Here is a 21,673-nt window from a genome sequence, read left to right as displayed (position 1 = left end):
AGGAGGAAGTAAGAGAAATAGCTCAGCTCAGGAGGAAGTAAGAAGAGAAGATCAGTTTTATGAGGTGAATTGTGTAGTACTAGAAAATGTGTTAGAGCAAGTTCCCACTATCATAAGAAAGTAATTTCTGATGTGAAAACAAAAAGAATGGTTTCTGTATTTATTAGTGATACCTATTCCTAAACACCCAAGCAGCATCTTGCATTAGCAGCTCATAACAGAATAACTGCATATTAAAAAGATTAATAAGACAAATAATTCCCTAAAGAAAATATCTGGAGAGTAACCAAAATAAAGATGATTTCTTGTAAGATATCTGAAGGAATCTATTCCTCACTGTATTATATCTATATCTGCATCATCAAAATTTCTCATTTTAAATTGGTTAAATGTATTTTGGGAGAGGCTGAGTAAGTTAAATGTACTACTCACAATGTAAAATCTCTTTGAAAATAAAAAGGGAGAATAGAATGAAGCCAAATTCTGTGTATATGTGAATAGTGGCCCAAGGGAACTGTGCAATTTTCTCAACTTAATTATACCTTTTAGCATAAATTTAGAATTAAAAGCATTACATAATATGTATATGATGTTAAAATTTGATGATCTAATTTTTCTTTTCAACAATGGCTAAATCCTTTTTAATGCTTGCTAATTATTTTATTTACTTGAAAGCATTAAAAATGATGTGATCTTTCTGATATTCTTATTTTTAAATTAATTATTAATTATTTAATTACTCTGCTGACTCTTTCATGGGCTCTGGTTTTTTAAGATTTTTTATAGTCTTTCAGAACAAAAGTTTTTCTTTGCCTTCGCTTATCAAAGATGATAATATTGTCATGACTTAATCATTTTTTAAAAATTTTCTTTTCTTCTTGGAATTCTGGGAGGCTTTTCATAGATGAAGACATTTCAGTACCTTCAGAAGCCACTTTGTCTCCCATGATCCTTTCCAGGACACCTCGTGGAAGTTTCTCAAAAGCCTCATTAGTGGGAGCAAAGAGTGTGAAGTGACCATCTCTTCCAAGGGACTCCAGGATATCAGATGTGATAGCGGCTGCCTGAAACACAAATGTGCTTTTTAGAGGCTTGCAACATTGTAAATCCAAAAGAAAAATACGATACACTTAACCTGGGCCATCATGAGGGAGTTGAGTCTATAGAAAATGATAGAAGTTTGCTCTTGTCAGATCTCTAAAACATTACTTTTTGGCACAACCAACTTGCCCTTTCCAATTTTCCTCAAAACTCTTTGTAAGAATGCGAATCCTGCCCATGTTTGTGGAACTGTAGCAATATCCAGCAGTACATATAGCTGATATGGACATATACTAAATGCCATAAATAACCTATAGGCACATAACTAACCATTTTGTGTCTGTTGTGTCCACACAAGTATTATTATGTCATATAAGATTATTTCTTCAGTGTAAAATAAAACTCTTTTTATTTCAAGAAACACATTTGTTACATTTCTGCCAGAGTTTTAAAACAGCATTTTTATTATTAGGTTCTGACAGACAAAAAGGAGAAATTTCAATGATCCAAGACAATCTGCTGTTTTTTCTTGTATTTACCCTAAAAGATGACAGGTCATCTTCTGCTTCAATGAAGTCTTGAATTGAAGTACCAATTTGTGTAAGGACACGGTCAATGACATGTACAACACCATTTGTTGCAATCTGGTTCCCATGGATGATTCTAGCGCAGTTAACAGTGACAACCTATAATTATTTGGGAAAATCAAAGTGCAGAAATCAGAACGATCAATTGACCACTGAGACCCTAAGGACATTATCTATTTTTCATTTCTACTAGTAAATGTACCATGAAGGAGCCAACATTCTAAATGAATGTTGAGGTTAAAGACATATCACTCTGTCTAAAAATGAACCTAAGAGAAAACAGGATTGGTTGAAAATGCAATCCAGTTACATTTAACATATCTAGAAACTAAGGCAAAAAAGCATTTTTTTTATTTGAGTTATTCCTTTTATTTCTTTCTCTACCCTTTATAGAGATAGTCATAAACTATTTCAATAGCAGGTCAATGCATTACATAAAAATGTTTATCAGTCTGAAAGTAAGTTCTGAGAGAGAGAAATAGTTATTGCACAAATTAATCAGTTCTATTCCAGGGATTTCCTAATTATTGCCTTATCACTGACCCTTTTCATCCTTGGAAATTTGTTGAAAGAACCCTATGACCCTGTTGGAAGTTTCCCATGAAGACTTTTATCTAAACACACAAGAACCTAAATCAGCATAGTAGCTAGAAGATGAATAAAGGAATACTCATTCTCTGATTATCCTTTGATAAATTCTTATTTACTATTTTTTCTTTGGTTATTATTTTTCAAACACATCAACTACTAAAATTTCCATTTTTTAGGACATCTAAGTCTACTGTCAATCAACTGTGAATTTAATTTCTTCCTCAAAATCACTCTCCAGTAGAAGTCAGCCACTAAATTAGAATTTAACATGCTCTAAATGTGGTGAAAGGGCATAAGATAGTACTTACATTCACTAACATTTTGCTATTTATGTGAACATTATATTAAAGATGAAGAAAAAATTAAGGGTAATATTACTTAGCAATTTACTTTTTGTTCATGAAACTTACCCCATTAGGATAATGGTTAATGAAAAGCCCCAAATTGTTATACATGGAAGGAATAATCATGCCATTTTTTAAGTCCTTGGTCAACATTCTATTATTAACCATATGGCTATGTAACGCGTTCAATAATTCAACATTTACATTGCTCTCCAAACCTCTCCGGATATCCTAGGAAAAATTGAAATGATAGAAGTTTGTTTTATTGTAGTTCATCATTAAAATACTTATAATCACTCTATTTCTTACTTTCTTGTTACTTTTTTATTGCATTATCCAGATGGCCAAACCAAAATAACAAATAAAATTATATTATCTCAATTGATTAGGGAATTTTGTAAATTCAGGCACTGAGTTAAGGGTCCTGAATCAGATAGAGTGCTTGAACATTTTTAGAGACAAAACAAAATTTTTAAGTAAATATATTGACAAAGAGACGAGCTTGATGTAAATTAAAGGTTTAGGGCAATATGAAATTGTCATATGTTAAAAATATTTTGGATGGTAAACAAAACAAAACAAAAATGGCATATTTATGCAAAGCATTTGAGTTTTAATAAGGATTTTATGTTTATTTCATAACAAATTCCAGAAATTGATCAACCTATACCTTTTTATTTTTCCAATATATATCCTATAAGTATAATGTATAACATGTGTGTATCATGTAGTATATGACATTATATATGGTGATATGGGAAATATAATAAGTCAAAGTATCTTTAAGTAAAGATACTTAAAGATAAGTATCTTTAAGGTATTTATCATATGGGAGCAGTTAAAAATAAACATAGTAATATAAAGAACAGAAGGCAAAAAAAAAAATGCTTCTAGGGATCAAATGAGGAAGGGCAGCTATTCAAGGCTTGGGGATAGGCCTTAAAGGGTGGATAGGGTAGGAATGGTAGTGATCATTCTAACTCCAGTTGCTGACACAGGGGGAATGTTGGAAGAGCAGATGTTGTTCAGTTTGGTTAGCCCATACTTTTATGTTTGTTAGATAATATTAAGAAAGAATTTTAGCAAAGATGATAATGTGGGATGATAATGTGGAAGACTTTAATGCCTGCATAAAGCACAAATTAAACTGGCAACAAGGAGCCACTGATGATTTTATGGCATTGGAATATAGTGATTAGACTGGGCTTTGGGAAGGTTAATCTGGTGATAATGCATAGCAAAGGTGAGGGTATTAGTCAGGAGGATTAAACATGAGACATGGATGACTAATAATAGTTTGAAAGAATTAGAGACAGCAGAAGTAGAATGACTCACAATTTTCAAGTCTAAACACTTAAGATGGGTACTGCCAGTTATGGAAAAAAAAGGCAGCAGAAAAGCAATTGTTTGTGGGGAGAAAGAAAATGGCATATGTTACAGATAACCTTTTTTTTTAAAGATGCAGTGGTGTATCTAAGGAGAAATATTACTCCCCTGAGGTCCCAAGGAGAACAACTAAAGAAACAGATTTCATGGTTATATGACTGAAGTGATAGCTGAGCCATTAGAAGTGTATATAAAGGAGGTCCAGGTGGCTCAGTCAGTTAAGAGTCTGCCTTGGGCTCAGGTCATGATCCCAGGGTCCTGGGATGGAGCCTGGCATTGGACTCCTTCTCCCTCTACCCCTCCCCACTGCTTGTGCGCGCTTTCTCTCTCTCTCTCAAATAAATAAAATCTTTTTTGAAAAGTATATATAAAGAGCAGAGTCTAATTCCTAGAAGAGACTTTAATAAGACCCATTCTTAAATGAAGAAAGGAGTCAGAAAAATAAACCAGAAACAGTCAAAGCAAGCAGCAGAGTTCTGTAAAGCAAGTAATTAGCCACACACTTAATGTAGCAAGATAATATCTAAAGGAATCTGCCTAAGTTTTACTAAGTAGTATTTGACTCTAGTAGTAATTATCAATTCACCTTCATATCAAGTAGAAAGTAGGAATATATTTATATACGAGTTTTACAGATTGGAAATTTAGTTGTATTATAAACCAGACTATGTGCTCGCTTTGGCAGCACATACACTATAAACCACACTATGTATAAAATGTCTGGAAATCAAATGCATTGTTTATAATACTTCATTTAAATATCCATAGACATTTATAAATATGTCAATATCTAAGCAGCCAAATATGTTTACATATAATTAAAAATAATTAATTACATCTCTATAAGATGCCTTATAATAAAATGTAAATTCCACTAGGCTTCTTAACTTACCTTTCTATTAGATATGTCATCTAAAATTTAATATATTTCTTCCAAATCAAAAAAAGGAAAGGAGTAAAATAAAATAATGGTAAATACCAGTTCAGTCCACTCTTAGTTTGCCTTTTTCAATTAGTCTATGAACCTGCTGGAGAGTTATTCCATTTATGGATGTATTAAAATGCTTTAATCCTTACACTTAATAGCTCATTCTTTTATGTATCCTAATACATGTATAATGAAAAGATCTAAAATTTCTATTAACTTCCAAGTTAATAAACCAATTAAAATGAATACTGATAAAATAAATATATTAATAAGCATAATGAATTACAGAATCCAGGTTGTCCCAAGCCTCATTACTCGGTGCAAAGTAAGTGAATGATCCCTTTCCTTCAATCTCTTCTCTCAGTCTTGAGACATCAGAATAGCGCTGTGTTGTGGTGGCTCCCACAATGCCCAGAGTACCATAAACATGGTCAATAGGCAAAACTGAAATAATCAAGAAATGAAGATTTACTTAGAATAATATTTCAAGAATATTATTTCACTATCATTTAAACTTTATACTAAGCTCCTCAATATATTCAATGGATAATTTTAGCAATATAATTCTATGAATTATCAATTTTATGAAGAAGTTGTCTTTTGAGTGCGAATAACCTTTGAAAACTATTTTGTCATAAATCCTTTGTGTGGAGGGAAAATGAATTTTTAATTATCATCCTGGGTTAACATTCAGTGTATGTAGGTGTGACTCCTGCTATGTCAATAATAATCAATTATAATTATCAATAAATATTTCTGATTCACTGGAAAAATAAAAAGATGTTCTTCACTACTCACTGAAAATGGCAAAGGTAATACTTTCTTTCATGTTGCCTTAAACTCCTATATGGTATAATATTGCTAGGTATTGGAGTATTAATTTTTATAGATTTCTAAAAGAAATATGTAGACCTTCTCAGCATGATTTCAGGAAGGAAATAGATGGAAGTATCTAATGATTCCAGAATATTTTTCCTGAACTTTAGAAGAAATATTAATATATGAATGTCAACCTGAAAATTGATGCAACTAATTTATTCATTTTTTACCTTATCTTATTTGAAGGTTCATATAATTTGGATAATAGTATAGGAGAAATGGTTATTACATTTCTGAATATATAAAGACTAGGTGACACAATTAATAAATTAAATGATAAAATCACGATTTTAAAAGACCCCTAAAAGATGAGGAAAATACGTCAAAATTAACAAGTTAAAGGTAACTCCATGTATGTCTTTACACCGAAGTTGAAAAAATAAATCCTAGAGAAAGACCTGACTTGAAAGACCTGTAATTAATTTTAATTGATCATAAATTCATTATGAGTTAATGATAGGACATGGTTCCCAAAGACATTAACTAAAGTTCAGGAGCCCCCAAAAGTGAAGTATTTGTCATGATTTTATTCTCAACTCTTAGAACCCATACAGAATGCAGACACCAGTCTAGGATCACATTCAGAGGGGGCAGGGCGAGATGGCAGAGGAGTAGGATCCCCAAGTCACCTGGCCCCACCAACTTACCTAGATAACTTTCAAATCATCCTGAAAATCTATGAATTCGACCTGAGATTTAAAGAGAGAACCGCTGGAACTGCCCCACCCCCTGCCAGGTGCATGACTCCCATCTGCCCCCCTCTTTTATCTCATTTAGGTTTTGGTGGTCAATGTTGGGGCCTTCTTCAAGTATTTCTGGTTTATATAAATTTGGAACTGAGCATCTTCTAACATACAGAACTTAATATACCCAGAAACAAGAGGATCGCCCTCTAGAACCCCTCAGGTAGGCTACATTCTCCCTACGCTACAACTTCTTCACCACCACCATCTCCCAGTCCCCCCTATTTTTTTCTTCTCCTTTTTTTCTGTTTCTTTTCTTTTTCTTTTTTCCCCCCTCTTTCTCTTTAGGATTTCTGGCCTTTTATTTTTTACTACTAAGTTTAAAAATTTTTCACTTTAGTGGTCCTGTTGTTTTATTTCGTTTTGATCTTTGTTTTCAATTACTGGTCTCTGACCTCGGCAGAATCATCTAGGGTGAAACGTACTTATGTCGTGGTTGATATTCTTGATGCAACCCACTCATACAGCCACTCTGCACTGAGAAAAATGACTAGAAGGAAGAACTCACCACTAAAGAAAGAATAAGAAACAGTACTCTCTGCCGTAGAGTTACAGAATTTGTACAGATTACAATTCAATGTCAGAAAGCCAATTCAGAAGCACAATTATAAAGCTACTGGTGGCTCTGGAAAAGCGCATAAAGGAATCAAGAGACTTCATGACTCCAGAATTTAGATCTAATCAGGTGAAATTTAAAAATCAATTAAATGAGATGCAATCCAAACTGGAGGCCCTAAAGATGAGGGTTAATGAGGTAGAAGAACCAGTGAGTGACATAGAAGACAAGTTGATGGCAAGGAAGAAAACTGAGGAAAAAGAGAAAACAATGAAAAAACCATGAGGAAAGATTAAGGGAAATAAATGACAGCCTCAGAAGGAAAAGTTTACATATAATTGGGGTTCCAGAAGGTGACAAGAGGACAGAGGGTCAGAAAGCATATTTGAACAAATCATAGTGGAGAACTTCCCTAATTTGGGGAGGGAAACAGGCATTAAAATCCAGGAGATAGAGAGCCCCCCTCCCCCGCTAATATCAATAAAAACGGTTCAACGCCTTGACATTTAATAGTGAAACTTGCAAATTCCAAAGATAAAGAGAAGATCGTTAAAGCAGAAAGAGAAAAGAGATCCCTAACTTATATGGGGAGAAATATTAGATTAACAGCAGACCTTTCCATAGAGACCTGGCAGGCCAGAAAGGGCTGGCAGGATATATTCAAGGTCCTAAATGAGAAGAACATGCAGCCAAGAATACTTTATCCAGTAAGGCCCTCATTCAGAATAGAAGGAGAGATAAAGAGCTTCCAAGGCAGGCAGAAACTGAAAGAATATGTGACCACCAAACCAGCTCTGCAGGAAGTATTAAAGGGGACCCTGTAAAAGAAAAATGAAGCGCAAAGAAATAAGCCACATAAACAGGGACTGAATAGGTATCATGATGACACTAAATTCATATCTTTCTTTTCCTTATGTTCTTTTTTTTATAAATTTATTTTTATTGGTGTTCAATTTGCCAACGTATAGAATAACACCCAGTGCTCATCCTGTCAAGTGCCCACCTCAGTGCTCATCACCCAGTCACCACCCCCCCCCCCGGCCACCTCCCCTTCCACCACTCCTAGTTAATTTCCCAGAGTTAGGAGTCTTTCGTGTTCTGTCTCCCTTTCTGATATTTCCCACTCATTTTTTCACATTTCAATAGTAACTCTGAACGTGAATGGGCTAAATGATCCCATCAAAAGATGCAGGATTTCAGACTGGATAAAAAAGCAAGACCCAACTATTTGCTGTCTACAAGAGACTCATTTTAGACCTAAGGACACCTACAGCCTGAAAATGAAAGGTTGGAGAACCATTTACCATTCAAATGGTCCTCAAAAGAAAGCTGGGGTAGCAATCATCATATCAGATAAATTAAAGTTTATCCCAAAGACTGTAGTTAAGAGATGAAGAGGGACACTATATCATACTTAAAGGATCTATCCAACAAGAGGACCTAACAATCATGAATATTTATGCCCCAAATGTGGGAACTGCCAAGGATATCAATCAATTAATAGCCAAAGTAAAGACATACTTAGATAATAAATACACTAATACTGGGAGACTTCAACACAGTGCTTTCTGCAAATGACAGATTTTCTAAGCACAACATCTCCAAAGAAACGGGAGCTTTAAATGATACCCAGGACCAGATGGATTTCACAGATATTTACAAAACTTTACATCCAAACGCATTTTTCTCAATTGCACATGGAACTTTCTGCAGAATAGACCACATACTAGGTCACAAATCAGGTCTCAACCGATACCAAGAGATTGGGATTGTCCCCTGCATATTTTCAGACCATAATGCTTTGAAACTTGAACTCAATCACAAGAAGAAATTTGGAAAAATTCAAACACGTGGAGGTTAAAGAGCCTCCTGCTAAAAGATGAATGGGGCAACTGGGAAATTAGAGAAGAATTTAAAATATTCGTGGAAACTAATGAGAATGAAGAAACAACCATTCAAAATCTTTGGGATACAGCAAAGGGAGTCCTAAGAGGAAAATACATCACAATATAAGCATCCCTCAAAAAATTGGAAATAACTCAAATACAGAAGCTAACCTTGCACCTAAAGGAACTGGATAAAGAACAGCAAATAAAACCTACACCAAGCAGAAGAGAGTTAATAAATATTCGAGCAGAACTCAATGAAATAGGGACCAGAAGAACTGTAGAACAGAACAACAAAGCCAGGAGTTGGTTCTTTGAAAGAATTAATAAGATAGATAAACCATTAGCCAGCCCTATTAAAAAGAAAAGAAAAAAGACTCACATTAATAAACTCACAAATGAAAAAGGAGAAATCACAACCAATACCAAGGAAATACAAACGATTTTAAAAACATATTATGAGCGCTATATGCCAATAAATTGGCAATCTAGAAGAAATTGACACATTTCTGGAAAACCACAAACTACCAAAACTGGTACAGGAAGAAATAGAAAACAGGAACAGGCTAATAACCAGGGAGAAAATTGAAGCAGTCATCAAAAACCTCCCAAGACACAAAAGTCCAGGGCCAGATGGCTTCCCAGGGGAATTCTATCAAATGTTTAAAGAAGAAACAATATCTATTCTGCTAAAGCTGTTCCAAAAGATAGAAAGGGATGGAATACTTCCAAACTTGTTTTATGAGGCCAGCATCACTTTAATTTCAAAACCAGACAAAGACCCCACCAAAAAGAAGAAGTATAGGCCAATATCCCTGATGAACACAGATGCAAAAATTCTCAAGATACTGGCCAAGAGGATCCAACAGTACTTAAGAAATTATTCACCATGACCAAATGGGATTTATCCCGGGGATGCAAGGCTGGTTCAACACTCGTAAAGCAATCAACGTGATAGAGTATATCAACAAAAGAAAAAACAAGAATCATATGATCCTCTCATTAGATGCAGAGAAAGCATTTGACAAAATACAGCATCCATTCCTGATCAAAACTCTTCAGAGTGTAGGGATAGAGGGAACATTCCTCAGCATCTTAAAAGCCATCTATGAAAAGCCCACAGCAAATATTATTCTCTATGGGGAACCACTGAGAGCCTTTCCCCTAAGATCAGGAACACGACAGGAATGTCCACTCTCACCACTGCTATTCAACATAGTACTAGAAGTCCTAGCCTCAGCAATCGGACAACAAAAAGAAATAAAAGGCATTCAATTTGGCAAGGAAATCAAGCTCTCCCTCTTTGCAGATGACATGATACTGTACATAGAAAACCCAAAAGCCTCCACCCCAAGATTGCTAGAACTCATATAGCAATTCGGTAGTGTGGCAGGATACAAAATCAATGCCCAGAAATCAGTGGCATTTCTCTACCCTAACAATGAGACTAAAGAAAGAGAAATTAAGGAGTCAATCTCATTTATAATTTCACCCAAAAGCATAAGGTACCTAGGAATAAACCTAACCAAAGAGGTAAAGGATCTACACCCTAAAAACTATAGAACACTTCTGAAAGAAATTGAGGAAGACACAAAGAGATGGAAAAATATTCCATGCTCATGGATTGGCAGAATTAATATTGTGAAAATGTCAATGCTACCCAGGTCAATTTACACATTTAATGCAATCCCTATCAAAATATCATGGACTTTTTTCAGAGAGTTGGAACAAATCATCTTAAGATTTGAATGGAATCAGAAAACACCCCAAATAGCCAGGGGAATTTTAAAAAAGAAAACCATAGATGGGGGCATCACAATGTCAGATTTCAGGTTATATTACAAAACTGTGGTCATCAAGGCAGTGTGGTACTGCCACAAAAACAGACACATAGATCAGTGGAACAAAATAGAGAATCCAGAAGTGGACCCTCAACTCTATGGTCAACTAATATTCGACAAAGGAGGAAAGACTATCCACTGGAAAAAAAGACAGTCTCTTCAATAAATGGTGCTGGGAAAATTGGACATCCACATGCAGAAAAATAAAACTAGACCATTCTCTTACACCATACACAAAAATAAACTCAAAATGGATGAAAGATCTAAATGTGAGACAAGATTCCATCAAAATCCTAGAGGAGAACACAAGCAACACCCTTTTTGAACTCGGCCACAGTAACTTCTTACAAGATACAACCATGAAGGCAAGAGTAACAAAAGCAAAAATGAACTATTGGGACTTCATCAAGATAAGAAACGTTTGCACAGCAAAGACAACAAAACTAAAATACAGCCTCCAGAATGGGAGAAGATATTTGCAAATGACCTATCAGATAAAGGGCTAGTATCCAAGGTCTATAAAGAACTTATTAAACTCAACAGCAAGGAAACAAACAATCCAATCATGAAATGGGCAAAAGACATGAACAGAAATTTCACAGAGGAAGACATACACATGGCCATCAAGCACATGAGAAAATGCTCTGCATCACTGGGGTTCAGGGAAATACAAATCAAAACCACAATGAGATCCCACCTCACACCAGTGAGAACGGGGAAAATTAACAGACAGGAAACCACAAATGTTGGAGAGGATGTGGAGAAAGGAGGACCCTCTTGCACTGTTGGTGGGAATGTGAACTGGTGCAGCCACTCTGGAAAACTGTGTGGAGGTTCCTCAAAGAGTTAAAAATAGATCTGCCCTACGACCCGGCAACTGCACTGCTGGGGATTTACCCCAAAGATACAGATGCAGTGAAACACGGGGACACCTGCACCCCGATGTTTCTAGCAGCAATGTCCACAATAGCCAAACTGTCGAAGGAGCCTCAGTGTCCATCAAAAGATGAAAGGATAAAGAAGCTGTGGTCTGTATATACAATGGAATATTCCTCAGCTATTAGAAATGACAAATACCCACCATTTGCTTTGACGTGGATAGAACTGGAGGGTATTATGCTGAGTGAAGTAAGTCAATCGGAGAAGGACAAACATTATATGGTCTCATTCATTTGGGGAATATAACAACTAGTGAAAGGGAATAAAGAGGAAAGGAGAGAAAACGAGTGGAAATATCAGTGAGGGTGACAGAACATGAGAGACTCCTAACTCTGGGAAATGAACAAGGGGTAGTGGAAAGGGAGGTGGGCAGGGGTGGGGTGACTGGGTGACGGGCACTGAGGTGGGCACTTGATGGGATGACCACTGGGTGCTATGCTATATGTTGGCAAATCGATCTCCAATAAAAAATACACACCAAAAATTATTGAATATTAAAAAATAGGATCACATTCAGAAAGAAGATGCCTGGATTAGATGCTTTTTATGCATTGCTGTCCAAAATGGTTTGGGCTCTAAAGTTTATGTTATATTAGATATCTGTTGAGGAAAAGAGGGTAAGAAATCTGTTGAGGAAAAGAGGGTAGCCAGAGGAAGTAGATGATGATTGGTGTTGAATATTTGAACAGGTAGTTCAAAGAGGAAATAGATTAACTATTTTTCCTTTAGTTGGCAATTTTAGAAACCAATTTTCAATATGAGGGATGTTATAAAATTAGAGCTGTTCAATTACAGAAGATTATGCCTTCCCAACTAGTCCACTCCATGTTTCTAGACAAATTCAAAGACAGGGATTTTGTAGAGAGGATTTTCATTCTTGAAGGAAAGTTGAACTAATTTAAATTTACAATCAAGCTTCTGTTGTATGGTCCAATGTTCAGTGCACGAGAAGTATGTTTTAATACTTTATCACCATGACAACTTCATGATTTACACGAAGATGGCAGTATATCTTAGGATTTATCACGGTGCTAAATACACACACCCATACACACACACACACGTGTGGCTTCTCTACAAGCTGAGCTACCTCAAATCTTTTCTCTCACATAAGACTAGTTCCTCATTTGTGAAAATGTCAATGCTACCCAAGGCAATTTACACATTTAATGCAATCCCTATCAGAATATCATGGACTTTTTTCAGAGAGTTGGAACAAATCATCTTAAGATTTGAATGGAATCAGAAAACACCCCAAATAGCCAGGGGAATTTTAAAAAAGAAAACCATAGATGGGGGCATCACAATGTCAGATTTCAGGTTGTAATTGAAATTTTACCTGCTGGACAGCCTTTCATTCCTTCCATTCTCATATAACCAGGGCAACATTCATATAACACAGTCCTGTATATCAGAACAAAATTAAGATTAAAATTGGGAACTACATAGAATTCTTTATACATAATCTTAGCAAAAATATACCACTTGTCATGATTTGTGAAATTCTAAAATTGGGTTATTTTTCCCCAATACGAAGTTACTTATATTAGTTTGATTTCTGTATATACTGTCATGACATTGTAGAAAAGTTCCAGGATCTTTTTTTTTTATTTTTTTTAATTTTTTATTGGTGTTCAATTTACTAACATACAGAATAACCCCCAGTGCCCGTCACCCATTCACTCCCACCCCCCGCCCTCCTTCATTTGGGGAATATAAGTTCCAGGATCTTAAGGCAGAAGAATGAGTTCTGGTTCCCAGTTCTGTCCTTGGTAGATGTGTGACCTTGAGCAAGTAATTTAACAAATTTGAGTCTGTTTCTTCACCTATTTAATATGGCAGTCGCAGCTATAATATCTACTCAGAGGCTAGTTGTGAGTCTCAAATAAAATGATGCTTTGGATATCATTTCTAGACTATAAGTGGTTAGAAATATTAGTTAGCATAAGGTTATTAGAAACTAGAAACATCAGTAAATATATTAACCCATTCCAATCAATAAGAGCTATTTCACTGCTAATTAAAATAACATTTTAGGTTTGAATTGCCAGTAGAGTTATTAGTCTGATCATATTAAATACAATCTTTAAAATCTTCTTCAGTATTCAAGAAAATGCTATTTTGTTCAAAGTTAACAAAGTGCATTAAGTTATATAAAGGCATAATTAAGGTAACAAACCAGAAAATTCAGCAAACAATGACATATCCAAAATAACTTTGTTAAATTACTATATTTTGTGGGAAAATAGTAACCTGAAATCATCTATGTAATTGCTTTTATTTCTTACTTTATTAAAAATATAATTCTGATCTTCATTTTATCAAATTTCATTTGACATTTTTTTGGACTTCTTCAAAATCTAGTAAGGGTAATATTTTTTATCAAAATTTTATATAATGCTCTGTTTCCTCTCAATAGAAATATGAAGGTGATACAAAACAAAAATTGTAAGTAGGGCAATATTATAAGTAAAGAGGAAATAAGACTATTTTGTAGTTTTTAATTAATAAATTTTATGTCATGCAGTTTAAGATAACTACTTATAGACTACCTTATATTTAGCAATTAAACACGCATTGACTAGTTCAGATATTATTTATTTCTGTTTTTTTTTCTAGTTGTGTTAATTGTACTCAAAAAGTATGAATGACTGAAAGAATTTGGATATTTAAGAAAAAGATCACTATAAGAATAAATAATGTTTTCTTAGTATGAAAAAATTACAATAAAAAAAATTTTTTAAAGTATAATTATTAATGATATTAATATATATTATATATAATTATTATATCAAAATTATAGAAATTATAGAAATTTCTATATAATTATAGAAAAGTCTTCTATAGTTTAAAAAGTAAATAAGCTTTTCAAATTAAAGCCAGGTCCAGGGATCCCTGGGTGGCGCAGTGGTTTGGCGCCTGCCTTTGGCCTGGGGCGCGATCCTGGAGACCCGGAATCAAATCCCACATCGGGCTCCCGGTGCATGGAGCCTGCTTCTCCCTCTGCCTGTGTCTCTGCCTCTGTCTCTGTCTCTTTCTCTCTCTCTCTCTCTCTCTCTCTGTGACTATCATAAATAAATAAGTAAAAAATTAAATAAAATTAAAGCCAGGTCCGTTAATGGATTATCCATGATTTGTGGTCTTGTTTGTGCTCTTAGATTCCTATTTCTCTATTTTCTTGGTGTCAATTTAAAAAGTACAATGTAACATTATTTATGCATATTTAGTAAAATATGAAAGATGAATGAGAAAAAAGTGTCTGGCATGGAAAATTGACTAAAGATGGTTGATAGATAAAAAGATATCGACAAAATGAATTGGGAAATGTCAATTTCAAATGGTTCTTCAATTTTAAAATAGTTTCAAAAATAATTGTTGTAAGAAACATATGGAAATTATATGGGAGCTTTATGCAAATCCTAAAATGGCCCCTGAAACAATTTATTTACTTAGATTCCCATAGAAATAAATTTGAATACTTTGATGCCAAAGGACTGATTCAGAATTGCTTACGCGTTAGCTTTAGCATATATTATAAACAATTAAAAAATGAAATACATATGTATTGGTTCAATATTGATCATACTAACTGGAAGTAAAATAGTGAATAGAAAATTGTTAATGTAACAAAAATTTTTGTAATACATGCTAATATGCCCCAAGGATTAGCCTTAATGTAGACAATTAGTGCACCAGATGGAAAATTTATCTTCATATTCTGAATAGTTATCTAAAATCTCATGAAAATGACAGTTGAAAGGAAGTCTACAAAATACTATATTATTTGACCAATATAAGTTGTGGAAAGTATCTTAAAATTAGGAGACTCATGTTTATCATTAGACCTGCTCAATTTCTTCCTTCAAATCTGCAAAGCAACTGTTCAACCAAAGGGCAAACATTTCTGTCAACTGAAAAAAAAAAAAAAAGTCCTAAAGATGTCTCTGGAAATTTTAGCAGCTGCAAGCAGATGGCAAAACAGGCATTCCTCTTGTCAATGTTATTGATTTATTTGATTATTTGAAACTCACAGCTAGCATTTACATTTATTTCAGAGCACAGATGTAAATGTGTTTGTGAAAATGAAGCTACTTGGGGGAAATAAGCTAATTAAACAAAGGCGAGACTGTTATGTTCCTGGTAAAAAGCCAGGCTTCAAAGCAGGATTTTTTTTTAATGGAGAACAAGAAAGAATGTTGACATCACCTTTGTACAAGCCTTGGCATCATCTCTAATATATTTAGATGGTTAAAGTGAGATTATATCATACTTTCCTTTTTTTTTTTTTTTTTTTATATATCATACTTTCCTAACCCCCAGGAAGAATGTAATAAAGCTATCCCCTGAATATTTCAGACAGCAGGTCCTAGTTGGTATGCCTTCCAAATATGCCTCATGTAACCATGGATATGAGGAACAAAGCGGGGAGAATCGAGGGCCTTAGAGTTCCCAACTGGGGTCCAGCCTGCATCATGGCCAAGATCATTGCAGCCACTGACTTACACTGTAATCGTGTGAATGACTCACAAGTCTAGCAGATGTCTGCTGACTAATGGGAATAAGGTCCAGGCCAAATAGTAACATCAGCCGAAACTCTATTAAGCAAATAACAGGAACAGGCAGCAAAGTTCTGTGATGTGCTAGACCTAGCGACCATGGGGAAGTCCAGCTAAGGTTATATGCATTGCATACATGATGTTTGTCTGGAAATAAAGATAATCTTGTGCATTTTAGATAGGCATCCAGTCACAACTCCTTTTCCCACCCACATATATCCATTTGTTTAAGTACTTTAAATTTAAGGACAATTGATATTGTAAGTTACTGAGCGATTCCACATTCATCAAATCAGTCTACCCCCCAGATATTCTGTAAGTATAAAATCCACATTTTGCAGGTAAAGAAACAAAGGCTTTGAGAAGTTAAGTGGTGCTATGTTTAGTATTTATTCCAACATTTTTAAGTTATGAATAAGTTTTTAACAATCCCTCAATCCTTCCACTTATTTAGAGTAACTGAAGTTTGATGATGATGTAGTAAACAGGTTTTCATTCAGATGCTTGGTTCTCAAGGCATCTTTCATTGAGGGTGGAGTCCAAATTGATGGGAAGCACTATTTTCTTGATCAGGAATGGTATCTCTAATCTTTTTGATAGAGATAGTAACTTATTCTATGACTCCGCTCCTTTACTTTAAAATGAAGAACTTGGACTACATGAGTAATTCTCAACTTTTATATGCTCAGGATTGTATTTTCCTATGGATAGGTTAAACCAATACACATTTCTACAAAGTAATAAAATATTTAGGTTAAACCAATACACATTACTACAAAGTAATAAAAAATATTTTCTGATTTTAGGTTAATTAGTGAAATATACAACTAAGTAAAGAGTAATTGTCTTTTTGGCTATTGAAATAGTATATACGATGATGAGCTTTATCAGCTTTGTGGACTCCTGCAGATCTGATAGTTTGGGATGGAATAACTGGATTAAGTGAAGAGATGAATCTTAACTTCTTTCCACCTTCAAGCTTTGATGAAAAATTTGAGGTAAACGGGAGTAAGTCATTCAGATCAGATAATTTCCAAATGATTGTAGGCAAACATTAATAAGTACTTCAAAAATCCTGATATTTTAGATCAATTTGTCCTTCTGGCCTTTTTTTTTTTTTTTTTTATGATAGTCACAGAGAGAGAGAGAGGCGCAGAGACACAGGCAGAGGGAGAAGCAGGCTCCATGCACCAGGAGCCCGACGTGGGATTCGATCCTAGGTCTCCAGGATCGTGCCCTGGGCCAAAGGCAGGCGCCAAACCGCTGCGCCACCCAGGGATCCCTGGCCCTTTTTTTAAAAAAATAAAATGAGGAAACCATTTTTGTAAAAAGAGGCATCAAGGTTAAGTGTCTTGCCCAAAAAATGAGGGCCAAACCAGAGGTAGAAACGACAGAGTCTCACACTTGACTGATTCTATATATCGCCATGAGATTTGTTTCCTTTGGACCTTCGTAACACATAAACTCAGGGCTCATGAGGGGCCCACTAGGCAGAGGGAGAAATGCGGGAAGAATGCCTTTATTCACGTTTATTATCATTTTTTTTAAAGCTTGCAATTTGGGAGAGTATTTTCAAAGAAAAATGTTGTGTATGTCCTGGGAAAGACATAGTGTTGTCTTTGGGACTGGCACATTAAGAAAAAAGGTGAGACTTACGTTTTCCTTCCACAGATGGCACCTTGATACCAGTTCCTACAAGTGCTGAAGTATTTCTTTTTTGTGCCTAAGATCTGTTGAAGAGCACAGACATTTGGGCTGGAAGACAGATGGAAGAAAAGAAAGTTAGTGTCCTAATGACAATGAATTTTTCCTATCTTCAGGTCAGACGGTTCAGAAAAAAAAGTTAACATGTGGACTCAATTTTCAAAGATGTGATTCTAGTCTTGCACAAATCTGCTTCTTGATCCAAGCATACTGAATCATCAGAAAAACTAAAGTCTATTGGAAAGAAAAAGAGAGAGAAAATTATACATCCTTTAAAGGAAAACATGGGTGTTTCAAAAGTTAACTTAGGAATATTCAAACAGCATTAAATTCAACTTTATTTTGTTTTCATTCTTATTACTTTTAATAGTAAGATAATCTACTGACCCATTTTAAACTAAAAATAGGCTCGTTTTGGACTTTAATCTGGAACAATGGACTCTGGAACCATGAGGAATCAAGAGAGCAAAAGAGACAGGTTTTACTAGGTCCAAAGACATGATATCCTGTAATTTTCTAGATAAGTAATCACAGAAGCAAATGAGTGCTAAAATTAACTTATAATATGGCTGCGCAAAGGAAAATCTTTTTCTTTGATTAGAAATAGTAGATCAGAACATCCTCTGCCAGAATTTTAAGTGTCTTTCTCTCTTAAAGCAATAGGAAGTCTTACTTGCACTGTAAAGCAAAGGAACTTTTAAGCATTTTGAAAATCCCTCTGAGACATTGGAAGAAGTGCCAAGAACTATTTCAAAAAAAAATTATAAGTGGTTGGTTAGGTTACTAAATCATGCCTATTAACTTTTTAAGAATGCTAACTTGTAGTTGAATTAATTTCAAGAAATATGTTATTCTTGCAAATTTTACAAACTGCAGAATTTAAAAACATTCTTAAATGCTTTAAAATATTTTAAAAAACTAGTTACATTTTTCATTTAATTTTCATACATAACAATGAAAACTTTCCTATCATGTGAGATACTTCAAAGTTGTATACATAATGAAAGCCCTAACCTTATATTTTTTATTTTGGTACCTCATTTCAGATTTTTAGAAGGCAAATAAAAATACAAATAAATGAAATAATAAAGAAATGCCCTGTTAAATGTTGTCAATTACATTAAAATTACATAATGCTTCAGAAAAAGCAATTACATACACATTATTTTGACAGTAATTTTTAAAGCTTAAAACACATATGTAAATCACAAAATACTCATGTTTTTTCCTTTTTCTTACTACTTTTTAATTAGAAAATAACCCTTGGTATATTTAAGGAAGTTTTTGCATACATTGACATATAATAAGCTAAGGAAAAAAAAGATGTATAAAACGTAACCACTGACTTACCCCTGATCCCGGCCCCTGATTCGGCTATGAGCCAAGATCTTGTCATAATGGCCATTGGCGTTTGCAGGGTTAACAACAACCAGCAAGAGTAGAGAAAATATGGGTAAAAAAGGAATCATCTTTTGTCTCTCCGTTGCAGTTAGTCCACGAAGAGAACTGGCAATGGGCTTTGGAGAGCTCAGAGTTTATATACATGTCAGAGTCGTGGGAGGGAACACTGTATAACCTAGGAATCTGAGCTCTCTCCAAAAAACATCAGCAACTTCAAGTTGGCAGCTAAAATCCACTTTTCATAGTTATGTTTACTGAACACATTGAGCCTCCTTTACATCTCATTCTGAAGAAGATTTTTATTTTTAAATTATTTATATTCCTCTTTAATAACATGATTCTGCATGTTCGTGTTTCAGTTTTACTCTTTTGTAACTTGGAGGGGTTTATGGAAAATGGCTTTGTTTGGGTTTTAAGGAAAATTCTGTAATCCATCCCTTTCAGAGTGCATGTCCCTGCGCTCAATGAGATCATTGATCTTATCACATCTCTCACATTTAGTTCACATCAGAACTAAAAGGTTATTATTTTTCACCAGAAAACAAATGTAGATATAAGTTTGATAACCATAAGGCAATAATGGCTGTTGATTAAAAACAGATGTTGAATAGATTTAAAACTTGTACAAAATGTGAAATAAGAACTCTAATTGCTGATGAAATAAGTTGAGAGACCACAGTTTTCTTTCAATGCTACTAAACTGGAGAGATACTTCCCATTTCACTTCTCTTTTCAAATATCAAGGAATCGGGAGAGTTAACATAAATCTACTTCTGGCAAGTTTTCCTAATTCTTGAAATGAAACAGAAAAGAAAAACATTTGTGCTTTATTGTTTTTTATTACATATTTCACATGGTGATGAACTTGTTTAGGCAGCATATCTGATAACCACTGGACAAAAGCAGCCTTATTGGAAACAAATATTACTAATCTAGCTGTAATAGATTAAATATGTATTAAGAAACAAGAGCATCACCAGATTTCTTCTGATTTTTATCAAGTAACCAAAGTCTCTTAATGTTACACTATGTGATTCCTATCCAAGAGAATATGCACTCTTACCCTTCCACATATGGCACATATGGCACATCAAATGTTTGGAACACTGGATAAAAGAAATCTGAATGTCAGATGTCAACAATAAGCTAAAATGATAACTTACAATGAGTCTTTTGAATAAATAAGTTACACACTATCCTAAAGTAAAAGTGTAATTCCAATATGTCTTGTTGCAAAGTGCTCCTTCTGTAATGGCACATCGCTATTGTTTCACCACTGGCAATATAGAGAAATTTTATACTGACCATGTTTTCCAATTGCAAGGGCTTTTCAGGAGGCTGGATACACCTGAGATGATTCCAGGTATCAGGAGAGTTACATTAAGTTTTCTATAGAATTTTGCTTTGAGGCACTAAAATAATTCTGCAACTGGCAGCTAGTTTATGAAGAAAGCATACAATTAGATAATATTCTGAAATACGATTTCAGAAGTTTATTAAGAAAGCATACAATTAGATAATATTCTGAAATATGATTCAGAATTGAAAATGAGCCTGATAATAAGGTATAGAAAATGAAAGAGTAATTCAAAAGGAGAATTGGAGAGAAGAGGTCATAAAAGGTAAATTAGATTCTGTTCCTGGTCCCTTGCAGGAAGAAGACTAATCTAACATTTATATTCCTCTAAATGGAATTATTCTAACTTCATCTGTATGTGCTGGTTTGCTTTATATCATAAGTTTCTATTATTTTTATGTGTGTAAATTGTTAGGTGGTCTGTAATTGTTTACTGAGTAGTATGGAGAGACTGTCTTTTATGAAAACAATGTCTTAATACTAGTAAAGTAGCTGCTAGAATATTCTTGGTAACATAGTTATATAAAAGTCTTCTAGACTGATTAGACATTTAATGTAGATTACTTATCTTCTAAGACATAATAATGGAATTTTGGAATTATAGAAGGATAAATCAAACTTATAATACATAAATTTCTCTGACACCACCCTTATAAATGGTCATTCATTCTTTACTGGGATGCTCACTGCTATTAATGTGACCCTTTTCCTATTAGACAACTGCAATTCATAAGCTTTTCTGCAATGAAGCTGAAATCTGCTTAAATCCCATGGGGTTTGATTGGAGAGGAAGGTTTGAGGTATTGAGAGGAAGAGATATAGACATGGATAATGTATATAGATGGCAAATGATGTCTTTAAACACAGTCCCAATGATAACAAACAGACTCGATTATGAAGTACAGGGGTAAAGGCAGAATCAATCACTTCCTGT

General features: G+C 34.4%; 1 protein-coding gene across 7 annotated transcripts in view; it reads right to left on the bottom strand.

Annotated features, from left to right (window-relative positions):
- The window catches only part of POSTN (periostin), a 41,703-nt gene extending 22,200 nt beyond the window's left edge, over nt 1–19,503 (bottom strand). For all 7 annotated transcript variants that reach the window (XM_025462440.3, XM_025462442.3, XM_025462441.3 and 4 more), the window contains exons 1-7: nt 19,332–19,503; nt 17,934–18,032; nt 13,061–13,125; nt 5,164–5,321; nt 2,630–2,794; nt 1,581–1,727; nt 923–1,064 (exon numbers count right to left, since the gene is read on the bottom strand). In XM_025462440.3, the coding sequence (XP_025318225.1) occupies nt 923–1,064; nt 1,581–1,727; nt 2,630–2,794; nt 5,164–5,321; nt 13,061–13,125; nt 17,934–18,032; nt 19,332–19,450 (895 nt within the window). In that variant the 5' untranslated portion in view covers nt 19,451–19,503. The remainder of the gene's footprint in view (nt 1–922; nt 1,065–1,580; nt 1,728–2,629; nt 2,795–5,163; nt 5,322–13,060; nt 13,126–17,933; nt 18,033–19,331) is intronic.
- Nucleotides 19,504–21,673: the final 2,170 nt, after the last annotated feature.

This window comes from Canis lupus, chromosome 25, assembly GCF_003254725.2.
Source record: "Canis lupus dingo isolate Sandy chromosome 25, ASM325472v2, whole genome shotgun sequence".
Taxonomy (NCBI): domain Eukaryota; kingdom Metazoa; phylum Chordata; class Mammalia; order Carnivora; family Canidae; genus Canis; species Canis lupus.
The sequence above is the reverse complement of the archived record's forward strand: the minus strand, read 5'-3'. Positions and strand labels throughout refer to the sequence as shown.